Genomic DNA, 17,776 nt, shown 5'->3' on the forward strand with positions numbered 1-17,776 from the left:
AAAGCAACCTGGTTTCAGCTATGCAGCATCTCTCTTCCACAGGTTGTACTGCTGACGGCGACCCTCTTCCCCGCAGGAGCGCGGCCGTTGCTGCCTGGGGAGAGCGACCTGACTCCTCACCACTAGCAGGGGTCAGCGCAAGGCAGGGTACTGAGAACAGGGTTTCCCGCAGCCTCCTCCCGCAGGGCAGAGGAACGAAAACCAGCCCCTTGCCTGCGCGCATGCTCAGTCAGGAGTGCACCGTCCACCGAGCGCGCCCGGGCTCAGTTTTCCCCGCAGCTGAGAAGGCGCCGGAAGCCGGCCGCGGCCGGCGGACCGAGGAAACTCCGGCGGGCGGGCTGGCTGGGCGGGGCTGCCGTTTACTCAGCCCGACTTTCATTCTCCTGCCTTGGTAACCCTGTTCCCGCCACCGTCAAAGGGAGTGGGGCGGAGCTGTGCACAGACCGGTAGGGTGGAGCCCGAGGGCACCGTAGTTAAATGGCTTTTCAGGCTTCTCCGCGGAATGGAAGGCCGCGCTTCTCTAAGAACACATTCCCTGAGAAAACCCCGGGGCGATCGCTCTTCTCGACTGCCCAGACCTCTGTTTTTAAACTAGTCACAGCCAAGACAACCCCACTATCCCACTGCTGAGCCCGCTGAGGTTAATCGCCCTCTCAGCGAGCCCACAGACTGCTTGGAAATCGGGCGTCCCCAGGAACCTATCTGCCAGAGGCACTGGCTTCGTCGTCTATACGTCCATTCCAGCTTCGTTTCAGGATGTCAGCCCTGCTTCCCCCACCCAAGCGTCTCCTCCGGGAAATTCCCGCCTGTACAGCAGGGTTGTCCCGTAATGAACACGGGCCCGTTTTCCGGGTGTGGGTTGGCGGGGTCGGGGAGCAAGCCGGGTCAAGCCAGCCAGTAGCATTCGGGACTCAGTATACCCGCGCTCTATCCTCTCTGGCCCATCCGCCGCACCTCAAGCGATCGCCATCAAGGCGCTGCGCGGCGGCTGCAGCTGGTCCGCAAACACGCCCACCCGCACGCTCAGATTCACTTGCCTCGGGGGCGGGGGAGGAGGGGAGGGGTGATGGCACTGAGCATGCTCTGTGGAGAGGGCGGGGCCCTCCCGGGCCGCGAGTCCAGGCAGGCGCTCCTCAGGCCGGCTCGGCGTCCCCGCCGCCCGCCCGCTCGGAGCCGCGCCCGCCGCAGGCTGCGCCCGCCCCGCCCCGCCCCGCCCCGCCCCCCGCCGCTCGTCCCCGCCGCGGCCGCGCCGCCTGCAGCAGCAGCAGCAGCAGAAGCAGCTGCTCCTCCCTGGCGGCCGCCCCCCGCGGGTCCCTCCCTGGCTGTGGGAGAGACTGAGGTAGAGGGAGGACACAGCACCGCGCCGCCCGCACCAGAGACCTTCGCCTCGCCCTGCTGGCTCCTCACCCTCTGGGAGAAACATGGGTAAGTCATCCTTCCTCCCCCGTCATCGCCTGACATTTTTCTCTTTCTCGGCGTGTTGCAGGGTGGGAAGCATTTCTCGCGCAAAGTTGCTGGATTTCTCCAATCCACGCGTGTAATACAGTGGCTCTTCCTCCGGGGAGAGTCGGCGCACGCGGAACGCACGCCGGTCCCCGGGCTGGGAGGGTCCCGAGCGCGGGGTGGGGTCGGGCCGCGGGGCGGACCGCCGCCCGGCTCTCGGGCACCTCGCTGCCGCGCCTCCCCTCCTCCATTCTTCCTGCCGGAGCGGGTGCCCCGGCACCGCGGAGCCTGCCTCGCGGGATAGCATCCTCTGCCCCATCCCGGTTTCTCCGGAGGCCACCCGCTTCCTTTCCCCGGCGTCTGCTGGTGTAGAGGCTCGGTCTGACCGCGAGAGAGACCACTTCGCGTAACTTCCCTGTCAGGGCGACCTTTCCCCGTGTTGAGGACTGTTCATCCCGAGGCGGGGAAGTGAGAGCAAGTAGTTTGTCAGGGCGATTGTACAACCTGCACGGAGATTATTTTTGATGGGGGAGAACGGACAGTCTCATAGGTTGAAAGGATGACTTGTCAGAGGCCACGAGGAACGTGAGGAGGGATGGAGAGAACCGCTAGCTGTTGAATTCGTGTTGGGCGACTACAGTGTGCAATATTGCTGTGCTCAACCCATTTTTTCGGTTCCTTCGCATGTCTGCTGTAGGAGGAAACGCACCCTGTAACATGTTACCGAACTTACATGTTAGTTATTCTTTCCCAGCTTTCCCTGCCTTAATCTACATAATCTGATTTTAGTTGCTTTGTATGCATGGTTAGTCTCAAGAAATTGTTTAACAGGGTGAGATACTTAAAACCAAATATATTTTCTAAACCTACATATAATTTATCTTAAAAATTTTTCATAACATATTGCTGAAGTTTTAAGATCAGTAATTACAAAAACGTCTGATGAGTTCTGTGATTAAAAGACGAATTTTTTTTTAATAGTAGCAATTTGGAATACCATACTTCGACATGTTCCTAGTTTGCTTCCACTCCTGTTATAATTTCCTCTTTTTAAAATTTGCTGCATTCGCATCTGTCAACTCGGACTTTTTCCACCCCTTCCGTGCAAGTTATTTAAGCCTAAAATGAATGTGTGGTTCTTTTATCTGTCAATACAGTGCTCAACACGTCTAGAGTTCAGTCACGGCAACTTAGAATCTTCAAGGAAGTATCTAAATCCAGAAATGGTGTCGATGGAGCTTACTGGAAAAGCACATCCTCCAAGCTCTGTTTCAGACCTTTGGCCATATATTGGGAAGAGGCTAGTGTTGGAGGAGGAGGTGGTATGAATGAAAAATGAATCTATGGCCCTGAATTTTATTTTCAAATCAGTCCCCCCCCCTTTTAATGTACTGTTGGTATGCTAAACAAATTTATGTAAAATTGGGTGACCCATACGGACCTAGCTTTTCTCTAGGAGTAGAATTTTAAATAAGTATTAATTCAGATTATTGAACACATTGTGAATTTTCCCTGAACATACAAATTTTTTCTCCTTAATTATAGGCCACAAGTTTGGCCTGTAAAATACATTTACCCATATTTCAAGGTGAGCTAAAAAATCCATTTAAATAAAATTTTAACTTACACATTGAGTCAGAATCTTTTCAGTAGAAAAAATTCAGTTCTTTTGCATACTTAAGAATGAAAATACTTAAAATTATTTATTTAAAAATAACTGATCTTCAAATCTTGAATGTTATTGCTTGATTTCAAAGAATGTACAGATAGAAACCCATCTCTCATATGAAGCTTCTCAGATATTCTTTGATTAAATCAGTCTCCTCATAACACTCTGTACCTTGTTGGAAGCTTTTTAGCACTTACATAATCTGCCTTATAATGGAGTTGTTTATGTGTGTGTGTTGTGCATTTAGTCATGAGTTCCTGAAGATGTGAATTATGTCTTAACTAATTTTTGTGTACCCCATAGTGCTTTCCACATGGTAGATATTCAATAAATCTTTGGTGAGTTCGCTGTTGAACTTAAAACCTATCTATTATTTTCAATTATGAACCTGAAAGTATTGGCTCTGAACATTCAGGTTGGTAGATATTATGGAGGTTTGGAGGAATTGGGAACAGAGAAGTATAATTATACTACGAGTCCTCTTCTTACTAAAAAAAAAAGAAAGTTGGGTTGACTCAGAGGTATGGGTTTTGGGGTAGCCTCTAGGCAAACCATTTCCTTCTACACTGCTGTCTTCCATGGTAAGGAGGTTTGGTATTTGATTACTAGGTATATGCAATAACATAAAATTGAAACCTTGTGAAGCAGTTTCATATTTGGAGCCAAGGAAGTTATAACAATTGATACGTACATAAGAGGTATCCTGACTGATGGTGGGAAAGAAATCACTTTTTAAAGTCTTTCTAAGAAATAAATAAGGTGATTAAAAAAAATATTCTCATGGCAGTGATTTCTCTCTGTAAGAAAGTGAAGAAAACTTCCTGTATTGTCTTATGGGCCATGGCTCTAATAGATATTTTATCATAAATTCACTATGTACTTAATATTTATTGAATATCACCCATGTACAATGAATTGTGGGAGGACAGAGATAAGACATTCATACTTCAAGTTGCATATAACCTTAATAGGAACAATATGATACGTACACAGATAGCTGTAATAGAAATAAAGTATAAGTGATATAAAAGACTTTTACATGTATTATAGATTCAGGGCACGGAGAGAAGGTTTTAGAAGAGGGATGTTATTTGAACGAAAGGTTGGTTAAGCTTTTGAAAGGTAGAAATGAATGGAGACTGTTAGGATGGGGTTAGCAGGAGAGATATTGCACAAATGAAGACATAGAGATAAAGACCACTCAAGGATGATTAAATAGCCATGTTTGGCTGGAGCAAAAGGTAAGGTAAGAGTGGGTGACAGAGAAAAAAAAAAGTATTTGTAGGTAAAGACCAGATAATGGAGGACCTTAAATGCTAAGTTGAGGTTTTTTGGACTTTGACTTGTCTGTTGAGGGACTATGAAACATTTTTATGTAGTTAAGTGATGGATCACATCTGTGGTTTAGAAAATTAATCTGTTAATTGATTGAGGGATGGGTTAGATGAAAAAATAGAGAACACTTCAGAAGGTGTTTGTTGTAGTTTGGATGAAAATATTTACCAACCAGAACTAGGCTGTGGAGGTGGAAATAGAATGTTGCAAATGAAGAACAGGATTTACTTGCTAACCAAAGGAATATAGAATTGAGAAAGACATATAGTATCACCTGGGCGATAAAGAAAATGCAGAACTATTAATATATATTTAATCCATTGGAAGAGGAAACATGAACAGTCAATTTTGGACCTGATGAGTTGGACATTTAGATTCTCTGCTCATTGATGACAAGGACTCTCATTAGGTTTTGAATACATTTTTAACATTAGTGTCTGGCACATAGTAGCCATGCAGTAAATATTTGTTGACTGACTGAAACTAGGTAAGAAAATATTTAGGTAAAAACTAGGTAAAAAGAAAAAAATTTAACAAACAGTTATTTAAACTTTTAAGAGAGGATTTGAATAGGAAGTTATCCATAAATATCCTGAGATGATATTTCAAGTTAGGTTGGAGGCTGAGAGGCAACAGAGAGAAGAAAATTTGTCCAATGTTAAGAATCTTGAGGAATAACCCATTGTTGGGGAAGAAGAATGGAATGAGACTGAATGACACTGAATCACAGTGAAAGAGAAGTAGGTAGGAGTGAAAGACTAAAATTGGCCTGTGGCTAGTTTCATTAAAGACTAAATGGTCAATAATGCCCATTGCTTTGGGACAGAGTGGTAAGGACTGAGAAAAAGATCTGTGTTGATAGGGTCTGATTAGGATATTACCCAGGATATTTTCTAAAAAGCAGCTTTAAAAGGTATAGTAGATATGGAGGTCAGTTGTAGAGGCTGAGTAACAAGTAAGTGGAACTAAAAATTCACTATGTATTCATGCTATATCCCTTGACCTATTTAAAGATATGTTAAGTAAGCATAGGTTTCTTTAAACATTTTTTAAAACGTTGCACTTTACATGGAATGACACATGCTATTTTCTTGCCTGAGAATAATTTGTAATTTCACCATAGTGCTTCACATTTCTTTGACATTCTATTTTTATGTCATTATGTCTTAGTGTAGTATACTTTTTATGCTTGCAATATCTGTTGTGCAGAGTGAGCTTAGAAATGGTTTTATAATTTTACATGGCATTTTACCTAAAATACACTCTTTACTGATGAATGGTTTTATTACTTTTTATTTACTATTAGATTTTGTGAATTTGGGATTTCTCTAGTTATATTTATGCCTCTTACTATACTCTTAATTCCTGGAGTTTTTTTTTTTTTTCCTCTATAAATATATATTAGCTTTATAGAGAAATTTTCCCCCCTCTTTTATTTTTAAGTTCAGGAATGGTTTCACAGATAAATGCAGAAAATAGTACTTTTACTTGTTTTTTTGTGAATTAGAGTGATACTTTTTTTTTGTAAAGTGGTAATCAAATTTATTATTTTAGAAGATCATAAATGACAAATTGCCTAGTTCAACAATTTTCCTTATGTTGGCATTATATCTGTGTCCCATATACCTATTTTTTTTCAGATGGGAAAAGGGTTAAATTCAGTATCTTTGGTAGAGTCATATTCTGAAGTCTCTAGTACTACTGTATGGGAAGTTAGGATAGCCCGAATTCATTTTGAGAACTGTTGGGTTTTAACTTTCACAATGGAAGTTTCTGGGTGCCTTTGGGGAAAATAGTGTGGCTTTCCTCTTCAGAGATTCAAGGTCACCTGAATTTGGGCAATTCTGGTGTTATTGGTGGCACCAGCAGTGGCCATAAGAATTACCCAAATTTTTAGGAGTGCCTTGGTGGCTCAGTGGGTTAAGCCTCTGCCTTTGGCTCAGGTCATGATCTTGGGGTCCTGGGATTGAGCCCACATCGAGCTCTCTGCTCAGCAGGGAGCCTGCTTCCCCCTCTTTCTCTGCCTGCTGCTCTGCCTGCTTGTGATCTCTCTTTCTCTGTCAAATAAATAAAATCTTAAAAAAAAAAAAAACAATTACCTGAATTTTTAATACTAAAACATCAGGAGGAGTGGAGAGGGAAGATCCACTCCTTAGAGAACTTCATGTTAACTTTAGATAATCAAATGTTCAGATAACAATTTATACTTTAATATACTTTAATATTATAATATATTATTTAATATTTAATATATTAACATTTAATATTTGATATATTTATTAAATTTATTTATGCTTAAATTTATACTTAAATTTATACTTAATTTATACTTTCCTAGGCATTTAACTTGGCAAACAGTTCTTTCTTGTGGAGAAAAGAGCAATAATAAATGAAGCTATCAGTAGGTTATGAAGTCTGTTTTGGTTATAAAATTCTGTGATTCCTTGAAACTGAACTTTGAAATATACTCAATATCATTGTCTTAAATATGCCATGATGATCCTTATATAATTCAGTTTTCTTTAGTGTTAAAGTAGTAATGTCTATAGGTAGCACTTCAGGGTTTGAAACAACCTGTTAGCTTTGTCTAACTAAATGGCCTAAAATACCATTACTCATACTGTGTAAGATATGAAGGCTGGATTCAAATTGCAGAGTAATGTCATTCTCTCAGCATATCGATTTATAAAACTTTTGTTGCTAGAACCATTCTAGAAGTTAAAAGTGAGAATTAGGATAGTGATAAATGGAAGTGTTAAATTGAGTTTATAGCTTACAAACTCCAAAGTCCTTCTAACTTTTTGTACAGAAAATGAATTTTTTCCGTATGAGCTCTGTATCTGTCCTCTGCTCTAAAGGCTGTTTTTGCTTAATTTTGTCCATATTTATGACTTCAACTACTATCTATATGCTATTAGTCCCTACATATACTATATGTGTATATATATATATTATTACATATGTACTCGTGCATATACTATATATGTAGTCAGTATAGGCATACATATACTATATTTATAGTATATGTAGGCATACATTTAACAATATAGGTTACTACATATGTTATATATAATATGTAGGCACTATATATAATGTTTGCACTATACATAGGCACTTTATATAATACATGTATGGACTATAATATATGTAGGCACAGGGGCGCCTGGGTGGCCCAGTGGGTTACAGCCTCTGCCTTCAGCTCAGGTCATGATCCCGGGGTCCTGGGATTCAGCAGGGAGCCTGCTTCCTCTTCTCTCTCTGCCTGCTTCTCTGCCTACTTGTGATCTCTGTCAAATAAATAAATAAATAAATAATTTAAAAAAAATATATATGTAGGCACATATACATGTATGGGCTATCTTTTAATCTAGGTGATTATTAAATATTTCTACATGCATAGTTAATTCAGACTCATTCAGTTCAAAATGAAATTCATCATGCAATTTTTAGTAATGATTAACTAGAATTGTGATGGTTAATGTTTAACCAAAAGCCCTTCTCCAAAAAAGCCCTGATTTGTGGTGGTTGTTGATATCCTGTGAATGTATAGTTAGGAAAAGATGAGCTGCAGCAAACCATTATATAGTAGATCCATCATATAGATACAGATAATAGTGAAATGTAGTAAAATAATTAAGTAGTTATGAGTTTTTAGTATTAATACCTATTTTAAACATAACTTCTTTAGGCTTATAAGGTTAGTAATGGCTGTTTTAATAATTGCTTCATAAAATTCCTAAAAATTTAATAATCATGTCTCATGGGCTGGTACAAGAGGGTTTTACTACACCAATGAATTAATAATTACTATTATCATTTAATAAGAATTATTGATGTCAATTATGTTAATGCTTTAATTTAATCTTTTCAACAATTCTGTGAAGTAGGTGACACTGTCCCCATTTTACTGATTCACAGAATCAGACAATTTATGCAGGGGAAGAGAACTAACTCTCTAAAATCCTGTTTAGAGCAGTGATTCTCAGACTCTAGCTTACTTAAGAATCATGTAGCATTTTTTAAAAAGAAAAAATTACTGGGCCCACCCTCAGAAATTTTGATTCTGTAGGTGTTGGGTGGGCTGAGAATTTGCATTGTCAAGACATTGGCAGATGATGTTGCACTTTCAATAGCATCGCTATAGAGCATAGGTTTGTAGGCTTTTTACATAAAGGGCCAGATGCTAAGTATTTTAGGCTTTGCAGGCCAATAGGTAAAATCAAAGATATTACATACATAAGAGAGAAATATATGATGAGAGAAAACAAATATCCACAAATATTTTGTTGACTGAATTCAAAGTATGACATCAAGTGAACACAAGTTATTGCAATACAAATCTACTAATGAAAATATTATAATTCTGTTTTTCAGATAGTATTTCACTTAATTGGTGTTCAGAGTTACCGTATCATCAGAATTGATCCAGATGTTCATTTGTTAATACAGATCTATAATGTGATTTAATGGATTTTGTCTTTGAAACATGTTTTTACACAGATAGATACCGCCAAATACTGTTATCAGTCATGAGCATATGATTTTATTAATGAGCATATTCATTTCTATGAAAGGAATTTATAGAATTCTTTTATATTCTTATTCTCTTGATATCTGCTGTTTAGCATGCTACTACATTGCAGGTTAACTGCTTCTGACAGAAAGGTAGAAGCTCCTCAGTTGCTTAGTTAAGTGTATTTTTGATGTATAAAAGTTTCTTTTGCATTTGAAATGAGGTTTGAAAAACACTGCTGTAACCATAGCTTGAGCTTGCAAAATATATCTGTTGCAAATTTGTATATGCATTGAGATCTTCTTCTTTTAACATTTGACTGCACAAGTAAGTGTATATAACAGATTGATGGTTACTTGTGTTTCCAACAGTGTTGTCAAAGTGACAGCATAGTTGAAATTTCTCATATAAGCACTATATTGCCTTGATTTTCAGGTCAGATTTTAGGAAATATCAAATCTGCAGCAAATCTAATTTCCAGAGGCATTCATTGTTTGATAATAGTGGTTAAGGTGTATCTTTTTTATTTTTTTCTCCCAGAAATTTCATCTCACTTTTGAGCTACAAAATAACAAAACCGTAGTGTTGATTACTAAGCCATTAAACTGTTGTGTGATGAGGCAAGTCAGGGTATTCAGCTTCTACTTACCAAGTATATAGAACTGGTGATGCTTATGTCTGTGAGAGTGAATGAAATTGATACTACTGGTTCAATAATACATGATAGTTTAAGATATTTTCTTTATAAAATGCCTGCTGATGAATAATATAATGAAGAACCATAGGCTTTAAATACCTTACATTTCATAAACTTTGTAAGTTTGTTCAGCTAAGCCTTTTTCCATTCGTCACATTTTTATCACCATCAGTTATAGCACATCTTAGCAGATTCCACTTCAAGTTGTACTGAATTAATTTATGTTCTCAGATTTGAAAATAAATTTGCCTATTGTTCTACGCAGACTCTTCATAGAGGCTAATTCTTTAGTTGCGTCGTGCTCGACATCAGTGTTCCAAAAATAACATTAAGCAGTATCACTAATGTTTGTCAACTCATCAAAAACCAATGGAAATCTTTTAGAATCATGTACTTTGTTTTTTAGTTGAATATTGATATTGCTCCCTGTGTCCTTACCTCTTCAAGTAGCTATCATGATAGAAAGGCTATTCTCAAACAGTTGTGTTCTCACCCTCCACCCCCTCGCCAAATGTTTCTTTGATTGTTGTATTCAGAACACAGTTCAGCTTACCATAAGTAAACAGCTTTCCTTGCTTGGTTAATAAGTGAGCCACTTAGAAACTTACTCTGTAGATTCATTTTCATTTTTATTTTTGTAAAGAAATTCGGCTGTGATGAGCAACTGTGTTTTATATTTTCTAATTTCTCTGATAATTACTTTCCTATGAATTGTGAACATGATGAATGTTTAGTCTGGTAATATAGGTGTAGAATTTTTCCAGTGTAGGTATAGTGTCATTGCATGATACATTGGTTTGCTATCTAATGCAATAACAAAATAATCCACACACCACTTATAATGCCTTAAAAGCATGGCATTTGAAGTATATAGTTCCTGTTTTGACTTAATGATCAAAATGAAGTGTTGTGATATGACAATACACTTGGCGTTTGAAACAATGGACAGGCACATCTGTGCCACTGTAATTTGTAGTACTTCAAACAGAGCGTAAACTGATATATGATATATATATGGTTTCTGTCTACCTACCACATCATAATGTGAATACAGATATAAACAATAAATAAAGGAGTGAGTTGTGTTTCAGTAAAACTTTGTTAATGGACACTGAAGTTTGAATTTCACGTAATTTTCACATCATGAAATATATTTCTCTTGATTTACTCAACCATTTACAAATGTAAAACTTCTAACCCTTGGGCCATACAAAAACAGGAGATGGACTGTAATTTGCCTATTTCTGCTATAGATTAATTGCTATACTACCCCACCTTTACCCCTACTTTTAAAGCCTGTGAATTCCCTAGCTCGGTGAATGGTATCACCACCCATCCAGTCAGTCATTCCTGAAATCTAGTCTTTATCTTTCTAATAGCCATGAGATTCCCTAAGTTCTAACAATTCTTTGAATCAGTCCACTGTCTACCTGCCAGTTCAGGGTTTTATCACCCCTTCTTGAGACCATTTCACTCTTCTGTAACAGATGTTCTTTCCCTCAGCATTTCCCCTCTTTACCAGTTTTTACATGCTGCTTGAGTACTCTGTTTAAAAGGTGAATCTGATCATTTCTCTCCTTAGATATATTTTTTAATAACTTCCCAACACATGTAGCAGGGTTCCCAAACTCAAATGAAGAAATTATATGATTAAGGAGGGTTAAATGGTAATCTTTTGACACAGGTGCATCCCCCCCAACATATTAAATAACAAAAATATTTTTTTTTATTTCCATAAAGATACATGCTTTCTCCCTTTTTCTTGGAAAATGTCTTTCATTTTCTCACTTTTGGTAAAAGACAAAAGTGAGAAAATATTTCTCTACTGTAGTAAGAACAGCAATGAAAGCATGGTGAATGGCAACTAACACTGGGTCTCAGTTGGAGATACAACATGAAATGGTGGGACTATGGCAAACTGGAGGGTATGAGCCTAACATAAAATAGGGGTTCCCTACTCAACTATAACCATTTTGCCATGTAGGAATATGAGCCTACGGAAGGGAAAGTCTAGGGAAAGATTTGGGGACTTTTAAAAGAAACCAGAAATTAGATTTTTATCTAGGTATGGTTGGCCCTTGAGCAACATGGGAGTTAGTGGCATGTAATTCCCACGGAGTAAAAAAATCCACATGTAATGTTTGATTCTCCTGAAAACTTAACTACTAATAACGTACAGTTGAAGTCTTATTGAGAACAGTCGATTAACACACATTCTGTATGTTATATATATTACATACTGTATTCTTTTAAGCTAGAAAAAGTAAAATGTTAATTAAGAAAATCAAAAGAGAACATATATTTACAGTGCTGTACTGTATTGAAAACAATACAGTGGACTCACTGTTGGGTCCCCCAATAATGGGTCCATGATTAAAGGAGCAAGACTGATACAAAGCGAAGGTCAAGCAAAGCTTTATTTCGCGCCAAGCATTGAGAATCAAACCAGCCGTCAAACTGACTGGTCAGGGCCGTCTCTTACAAAGAGGCAACCCCTCCCTGCCTTACAGACTAACTTTTATAGAGCAGAGGCCATGTGGTTGGGCCTGGCCACACACAGGTGGCCAGTGAGATTGTAACACACAGAGAAAGCTGCACAGTCATGCTAGGTCACACACGGGTGGCCAATTGAATTACAATTTACCCATAGTAGCTATTTGAACTAGCCTATCACCTTGGTCAGAACTGGTGCCCAAAAGGTGGGGCCCACACTCCTTGGTAGCTAGGGAGACAGTACGCGCGCTTTACTGATTGGATGTCTCCACCTGACCCGACTCACCCCTGCATTGGGGCCAGTTATCTCCACCTGACCTGACATGCCCTTGTATTTGGGCTTTGTTACCTGGGACCGCTTACTTAAAAGCAAGTCCCGGACTTGCTTTTAAGTAAGTTCCCCTGCGGAGAGGCGGCGCAGGGTCAGTTTAAGTTTTACTGCATAAACAAAATCACTGTTTAACCGGATGGAATCACTTTGGCTAAATAGGCCCTTATACTCACTATAGGTTGGACCTGTATGGTTCAAATCTGTGTTGTTCAAAGGTTGACTAGACTTAAAATTGTTCATGGTTTTTGGAATTGTAAGATCCAGGGCCTGAAACAACCATATCATGGCCTCTTTCTGTCCAGGGTAGGGAACACTGGTCAGAATCTCAGGTCAGTGAGGTTGAGAGACATGTCCAAGATCACACATTGAGTTAGGGGTAGTGTCAGATCTAGAATCTTAATTTCCTAATCCGATACTAGTGTTCTGTTCTTTAAACTAGACCAGCTCCAATTTGTTAATGAAAAAAAAAAGCGCATATATACACATCCACAAATACACATACCTACACACATATACACACACTCACATCAAGGATTTACTCATTTACTTATTTACTCAAATAGGTTAATGGAAGACTGTTCTTTTTCTAACATTTTTCCTACTAGAGTCTAGGCCCTCATCTCCTCATTCCTATACTGTTGGCCTCCCTAATACTAGACTCTTTGCTCTTTTTTTTCTATATGCCTCAACCAGATTAATCCTCTTAAAAAGATACTGCATCTATTATATCATTCTCCTTAATAATCTAATACTGCTTCAACTGCCTGTCATGTTAAGTTTAAACTCTTAGCAGGGTGCCTGGGTGGCTCAGTCGTTAGGCGTCTGCCTTTGGCTTGGGTCTGCCTTCAGCTCGGGTCATGATCCCGGGATCTTGGGTCAAGCCCCACATCAGGCTCCTTGGTCAGCGGGAAGCCTGCTTGTGTTCCCTTTCTCACTGTGTCTGTCTCTGTCAAATAAATAAAATCTTCAAAAAAAAAAATCAAACTCTTCTTAGCTTTCAAAATCTATAGAATTCTGTTACCTTTCTTTTATTTCTCTCTCTCTCTCTGAAATACATCTTCCTTTGACAATCACTGACCCTGAAATACACTTCATCAATGACAACACCAGTCAGTATACCTTTGTTCATGTTATTCCTCCTTCTAGAATAACTTCTTTTTTCCTCTCTTCTTATTCATTCTCCATAATCTGTTTCATGAAGACTACCAACCTCTCTTACCAACCTCTCAATTTCTCTGGACATCTCTCACTTCTGGGACTCCTATAACACATTCAGTAATATAATTTTAGTCACTCAGTGTTCATATTTCTTGTTGGCATTCATTAATACTTGTTTGTTCATGTCTAACAGACTTAGGTCAGTCTTCTTATTTAACAGCATTATGCTGTAGTGATTATAGGCATGTTTATAATAGGGCTTGCAAACCAGCAGCCAGTGGGCCAAATATACTTTACAGATGGATTTTGTTAGGGAAGTTTTAGAAATTGAAATTAGTTGTCAACATTTAAGTACCAGGAAATTTCTGACAGAAATCTATTTTGTGACATTTTCTTGAAAAAATTAAAATTAAGGATCCCCAAGCCTGCCTTCCTATTGGTGACAGTTAATGATAATTGTTCTTAGGCAGGGTATGAGGTCCCCAGTTCCATATTTTTTCCTATTACCTTAAATCCTACAGACTTCACTCTGGGTTATTTATCTGTTTATTTTTATTTTCTACTTTAGGTTTTTTTATTTGAGTATAATTGACACATGATATTATATTAGTTTCAGGTATAGAACATAGTGATTCAGCTTCTTTACATGTTATGCTCTGCTCATCACAAGTGTAGCTACCATCTGTCACCGTACAATGCTATTTACGATATCACTGTCTATATTCCCTATTCTGTGCTTTTTATTCCCATGATTTATTCATCCCATAACTGGAAGCCTCTATCTTCCACTCCCCTTTACCCATTTTTTCCGATACCCCTTTCATCTAGCAACTGTCATTTTGTTTTCTGTATTAATAGGTCTGAGTCTGCTTTTTGTTTATCTGTTTTATTTTTTTTTAGATTGCATGTATGAGTGAAATCATACTGTATTTGTCTTTCTCCGTCTGATTTAACTCACTTGGCATAATACCCTCTAGGTCCGTCCATGTGGTCACAAATGGCAAGATCTCCTCTTTTTCTTTTTTATGGCTGCATGATACTCGTGTGTGTGTTGTGTGTGTGTGTGTATGTGTGTATGTGTGTGTATGTACACATACCACATCTTCCCTATGCATTCATCTATCCATGAACATTTAGGTTGCTTCCATATCTTGACTTGTAAATACTGCAGTAAACATAGGGGTGTGTATATCTTTTCAAAAATAACATTTTTGTGTTCATTGGGTAAATACCCAGTAGTGGAATTATTGGATTTTATGATATTTCTATTTTTAAATTTTTTGAGGTACCTCCATACTGTAGTCCATAGTGGCTGTCCCAATTTATATTCCTGCCAGTACGGCACAGGGGTTCTTTTTTCTCCACATCCTTGCCAACACTCATTATTTCTTGTGATTTTTATTTTAGCTTTTCTGACAGATAAGGTGATATTTCATTGTGGTTTCGATTTGCATTTCCCTAATGGTTAGTGATGTTGAGCATATTTTCACGGGTCTATTGGCCATCTTTGGAGAAATGTGTATTTCTTCTGCCCAGTTTTTAATTGGATTATTTGTTTTTTGTTGTTGAGTTGTATAAGTTCTTTGTATATTTTGGATATTAAATCCTTACATATCATTTACAAGTATTTTCTACCATTTAGTAGGTTATCTTTTTGTTTTGTTGATGGTTTCCTTCACTGTGTAAAAGCTTTTTATTTTGATGTAGTTCCAATTGTTTATTTTTGCTTTTGTTACCCTTGCCTTAGGTGAGGTATCTAGAAAAATGTTGCTGTGGTCAATATCAAAGATATATTCCTCATGATCTTCTAGAGCTTTCATGGTTTCAGGTCTCATATTTAGGTTTTTAATCAATTTTGAGTTTATTTTTGTGTATGGTGTTAGAAGGGTGCCCTAGTTTCATTCTTTTGCATGTAGCTCTTCAGTTTTCCTAGCACTATTTCTTGAAAAGACTGTTTTTTCCTCATTGTATGTTCTTTCCTTTTTTGTCATAGATTGACTATATAATATATAATAATATATAACATATGATATTAACTGATCATATTGTGGGTTTATTTCTGGGCTTTCTATTCTTTTCCATTGATCTATTTTTATGCTAGTGCCACACTGTTTTGTTTTGTGCAACTTTGTAGTGTATCTTGAAATCTGGAATTATGATACCTCCAGCTTTGTTCTTTCTGAAGATTATTTTGGCTATTCAGTCTTCTATTCCATACTAATTTAGGATTATTTGTTCTAGTTCTATAAAAAATGCTGATGGTATTTTAATAGGGGTTGCACTGAATCCGTAGATTGCTTTGGGTAGTATGGATACTTTAGCAATATTAATTCTTCCAATCCATGAGCATGGATTATCTTTCCATTTGTTTATGTCTTCTTCAATTTATTCTATCCGTGCTTTATAGTTTCTAGAGTACAGATCTTTCACTTCCATGATCAAGTTTCTTCCTAAGTATTTTGTTGTTTTTGGTGCAAGTGTAAATGGAATTGTTTTCTAAATTTCTTTTTCTGCAGCTTCCTTACTAGTGTATAGAAATGTACAAGTTTCTGGGTATTAATTTTGTGTTTTGCAACTTATTCATTTATTACTTCTGTTTATTCATTTATTTTTTCTATTCATTTTTTAATTTCATTTTTTCATTTATTCTTTTCATTTATTTTATTAATTTTTTGGGTCTTTAAGGTTTTTTACATATAGTATATCATCTGTGAATACTGACAGTTTAATTTCTCCCTTACCAAAATGGATGCTGTTTCTTTTTTTCTTGTCTGGTTACTGTGGCTAGGACTCCCAGTACTATGTTGAATAAAAGTGGCAAGTATGTATTGATACTTGTCTTGTCCTAAGTTTAGAGGGAAAGCTCTCAGCTCTCAATTTTTCACCATGGGGTATGATGTTAACTAGGTTTTCATATATGGCCTCTTTTTTTTTTTTTTTTTTTTAATTTAAGTGGGTAGAGCCCATTGTGGAGCTTGAATGCACAACTGTGAGATCAAGACCTGAACTGAGATCCAGAGTCAGACACTCAACCAACTGAGCTACCTAGGCATCCCCCTATATGGCCATATTATGTTAAATAATGCAGGTGGTTATGTTCTCTGTAACTCCACTTTGTTGAGAGTTTTTATCATGAATGGATGTCGAATTTTGACAAATGCTTTTTCTGCATCTACTGAGATGATCATCTGATGTTTAGCTTTTGTTAATGTGGCATATGGCTCTTACAAATATTTGAATTTGCAATCTCTGAGATTTCTGTTAAGTCTTTAGTAATTCAAAAGCTATAATTGTGTTCAAAATTGTGGTAAAATGGAACTTACATCACTTTTTCAAAGTTAGTAAATTTAGTTTAAAATTAATTACTGCAAAAATTGTCATGTAAGTAGTCAAGAGCAAAGCCAATATCTGTGATACATATATTCTCATCAATCATAATTAAACCAAATCTGTGATTGATCAGAATGATAGAAGAAATTGAAGAGAGGGGCATCTGGGTGGCTCAGTGGGTTAAGCCTCTGCTTTTGGCTCAGGTCATGATCTCAGGGTCCTGGGATTGGGCCCTGCATTGGGCTCCCTGCTCAGCAGGGAGCGTCCACCCCCCCACCTACTTGCGATCTTTGTCTGTCAAATAAATAAATAAAGTTTAAAAAAAAAAACGAAATTGAAGAGATAGAGGATAGAATCTCTCCTCTTAAATTCATTCTGTAGTATAGCCTTTGGCAAGTTACTTAAGCTCTTTTAAATCCCTATTTCATCTGTATTCTTAAAATACTATCATTATTATTGAATAAAAACCAAATAATTTCGATTAAAAATGGAAGGGGGGAAAAGAGCCCCTTTTCATAGAGAACTAATTTCATAGAGAACTAATAGAAATTATAATGTGCAAACCTTCACACTCACTTATTTAATAAGACTGACCACCTCCCAAACCCAGATCATTGTATTTTTCCCCCTGTTTTTTTTTTTTTTTTTTGGTGGGGGGTGTGATGGTGCCTTTCTAGGCAAAATGATGGTATGGCATTTTTAAAGAGTCATCAAAGTGCAATAGGGCTGCTAGATTGTTTGTAGAAAGCATTATTTTCTTGTGTATATTAGAAAGCATTTTCTAACATACAAGGATTATATAAAGTT

At 38.0% G+C, this 17,776-nt stretch overlaps 1 protein-coding gene across 5 annotated transcripts in view; it reads left to right on the top strand.

Annotated features, from left to right (window-relative positions):
- Positions 1-1,217: 1,217 nt before the first annotated feature.
- The window catches only part of RAP1GDS1 (Rap1 GTPase-GDP dissociation stimulator 1), a 155,101-nt gene continuing 138,542 nt past the window's right edge, over positions 1,218-17,776 (top strand). For 4 of the 5 annotated variants that reach the window (XM_047718030.1, XM_047718034.1, XM_047718032.1 and 1 more), the window contains exon 1: positions 1,219-1,425. In XM_047718030.1, the coding sequence (XP_047573986.1) occupies positions 1,422-1,425 (4 nt within the window). In that variant the 5' untranslated portion in view covers positions 1,219-1,421. Of the gene's footprint in view, positions 1,426-17,776 lie in introns of all 5 variants that reach the window. The other variant, XM_047718031.1, reaches the window with a different exon arrangement.

The sequence above is a fragment of the Lutra lutra genome, chromosome 2 (genome assembly GCF_902655055.1).
Source record: "Lutra lutra chromosome 2, mLutLut1.2, whole genome shotgun sequence".
Classification (NCBI taxonomy): Eukaryota; Metazoa; Chordata; class Mammalia; order Carnivora; family Mustelidae; genus Lutra; species Lutra lutra.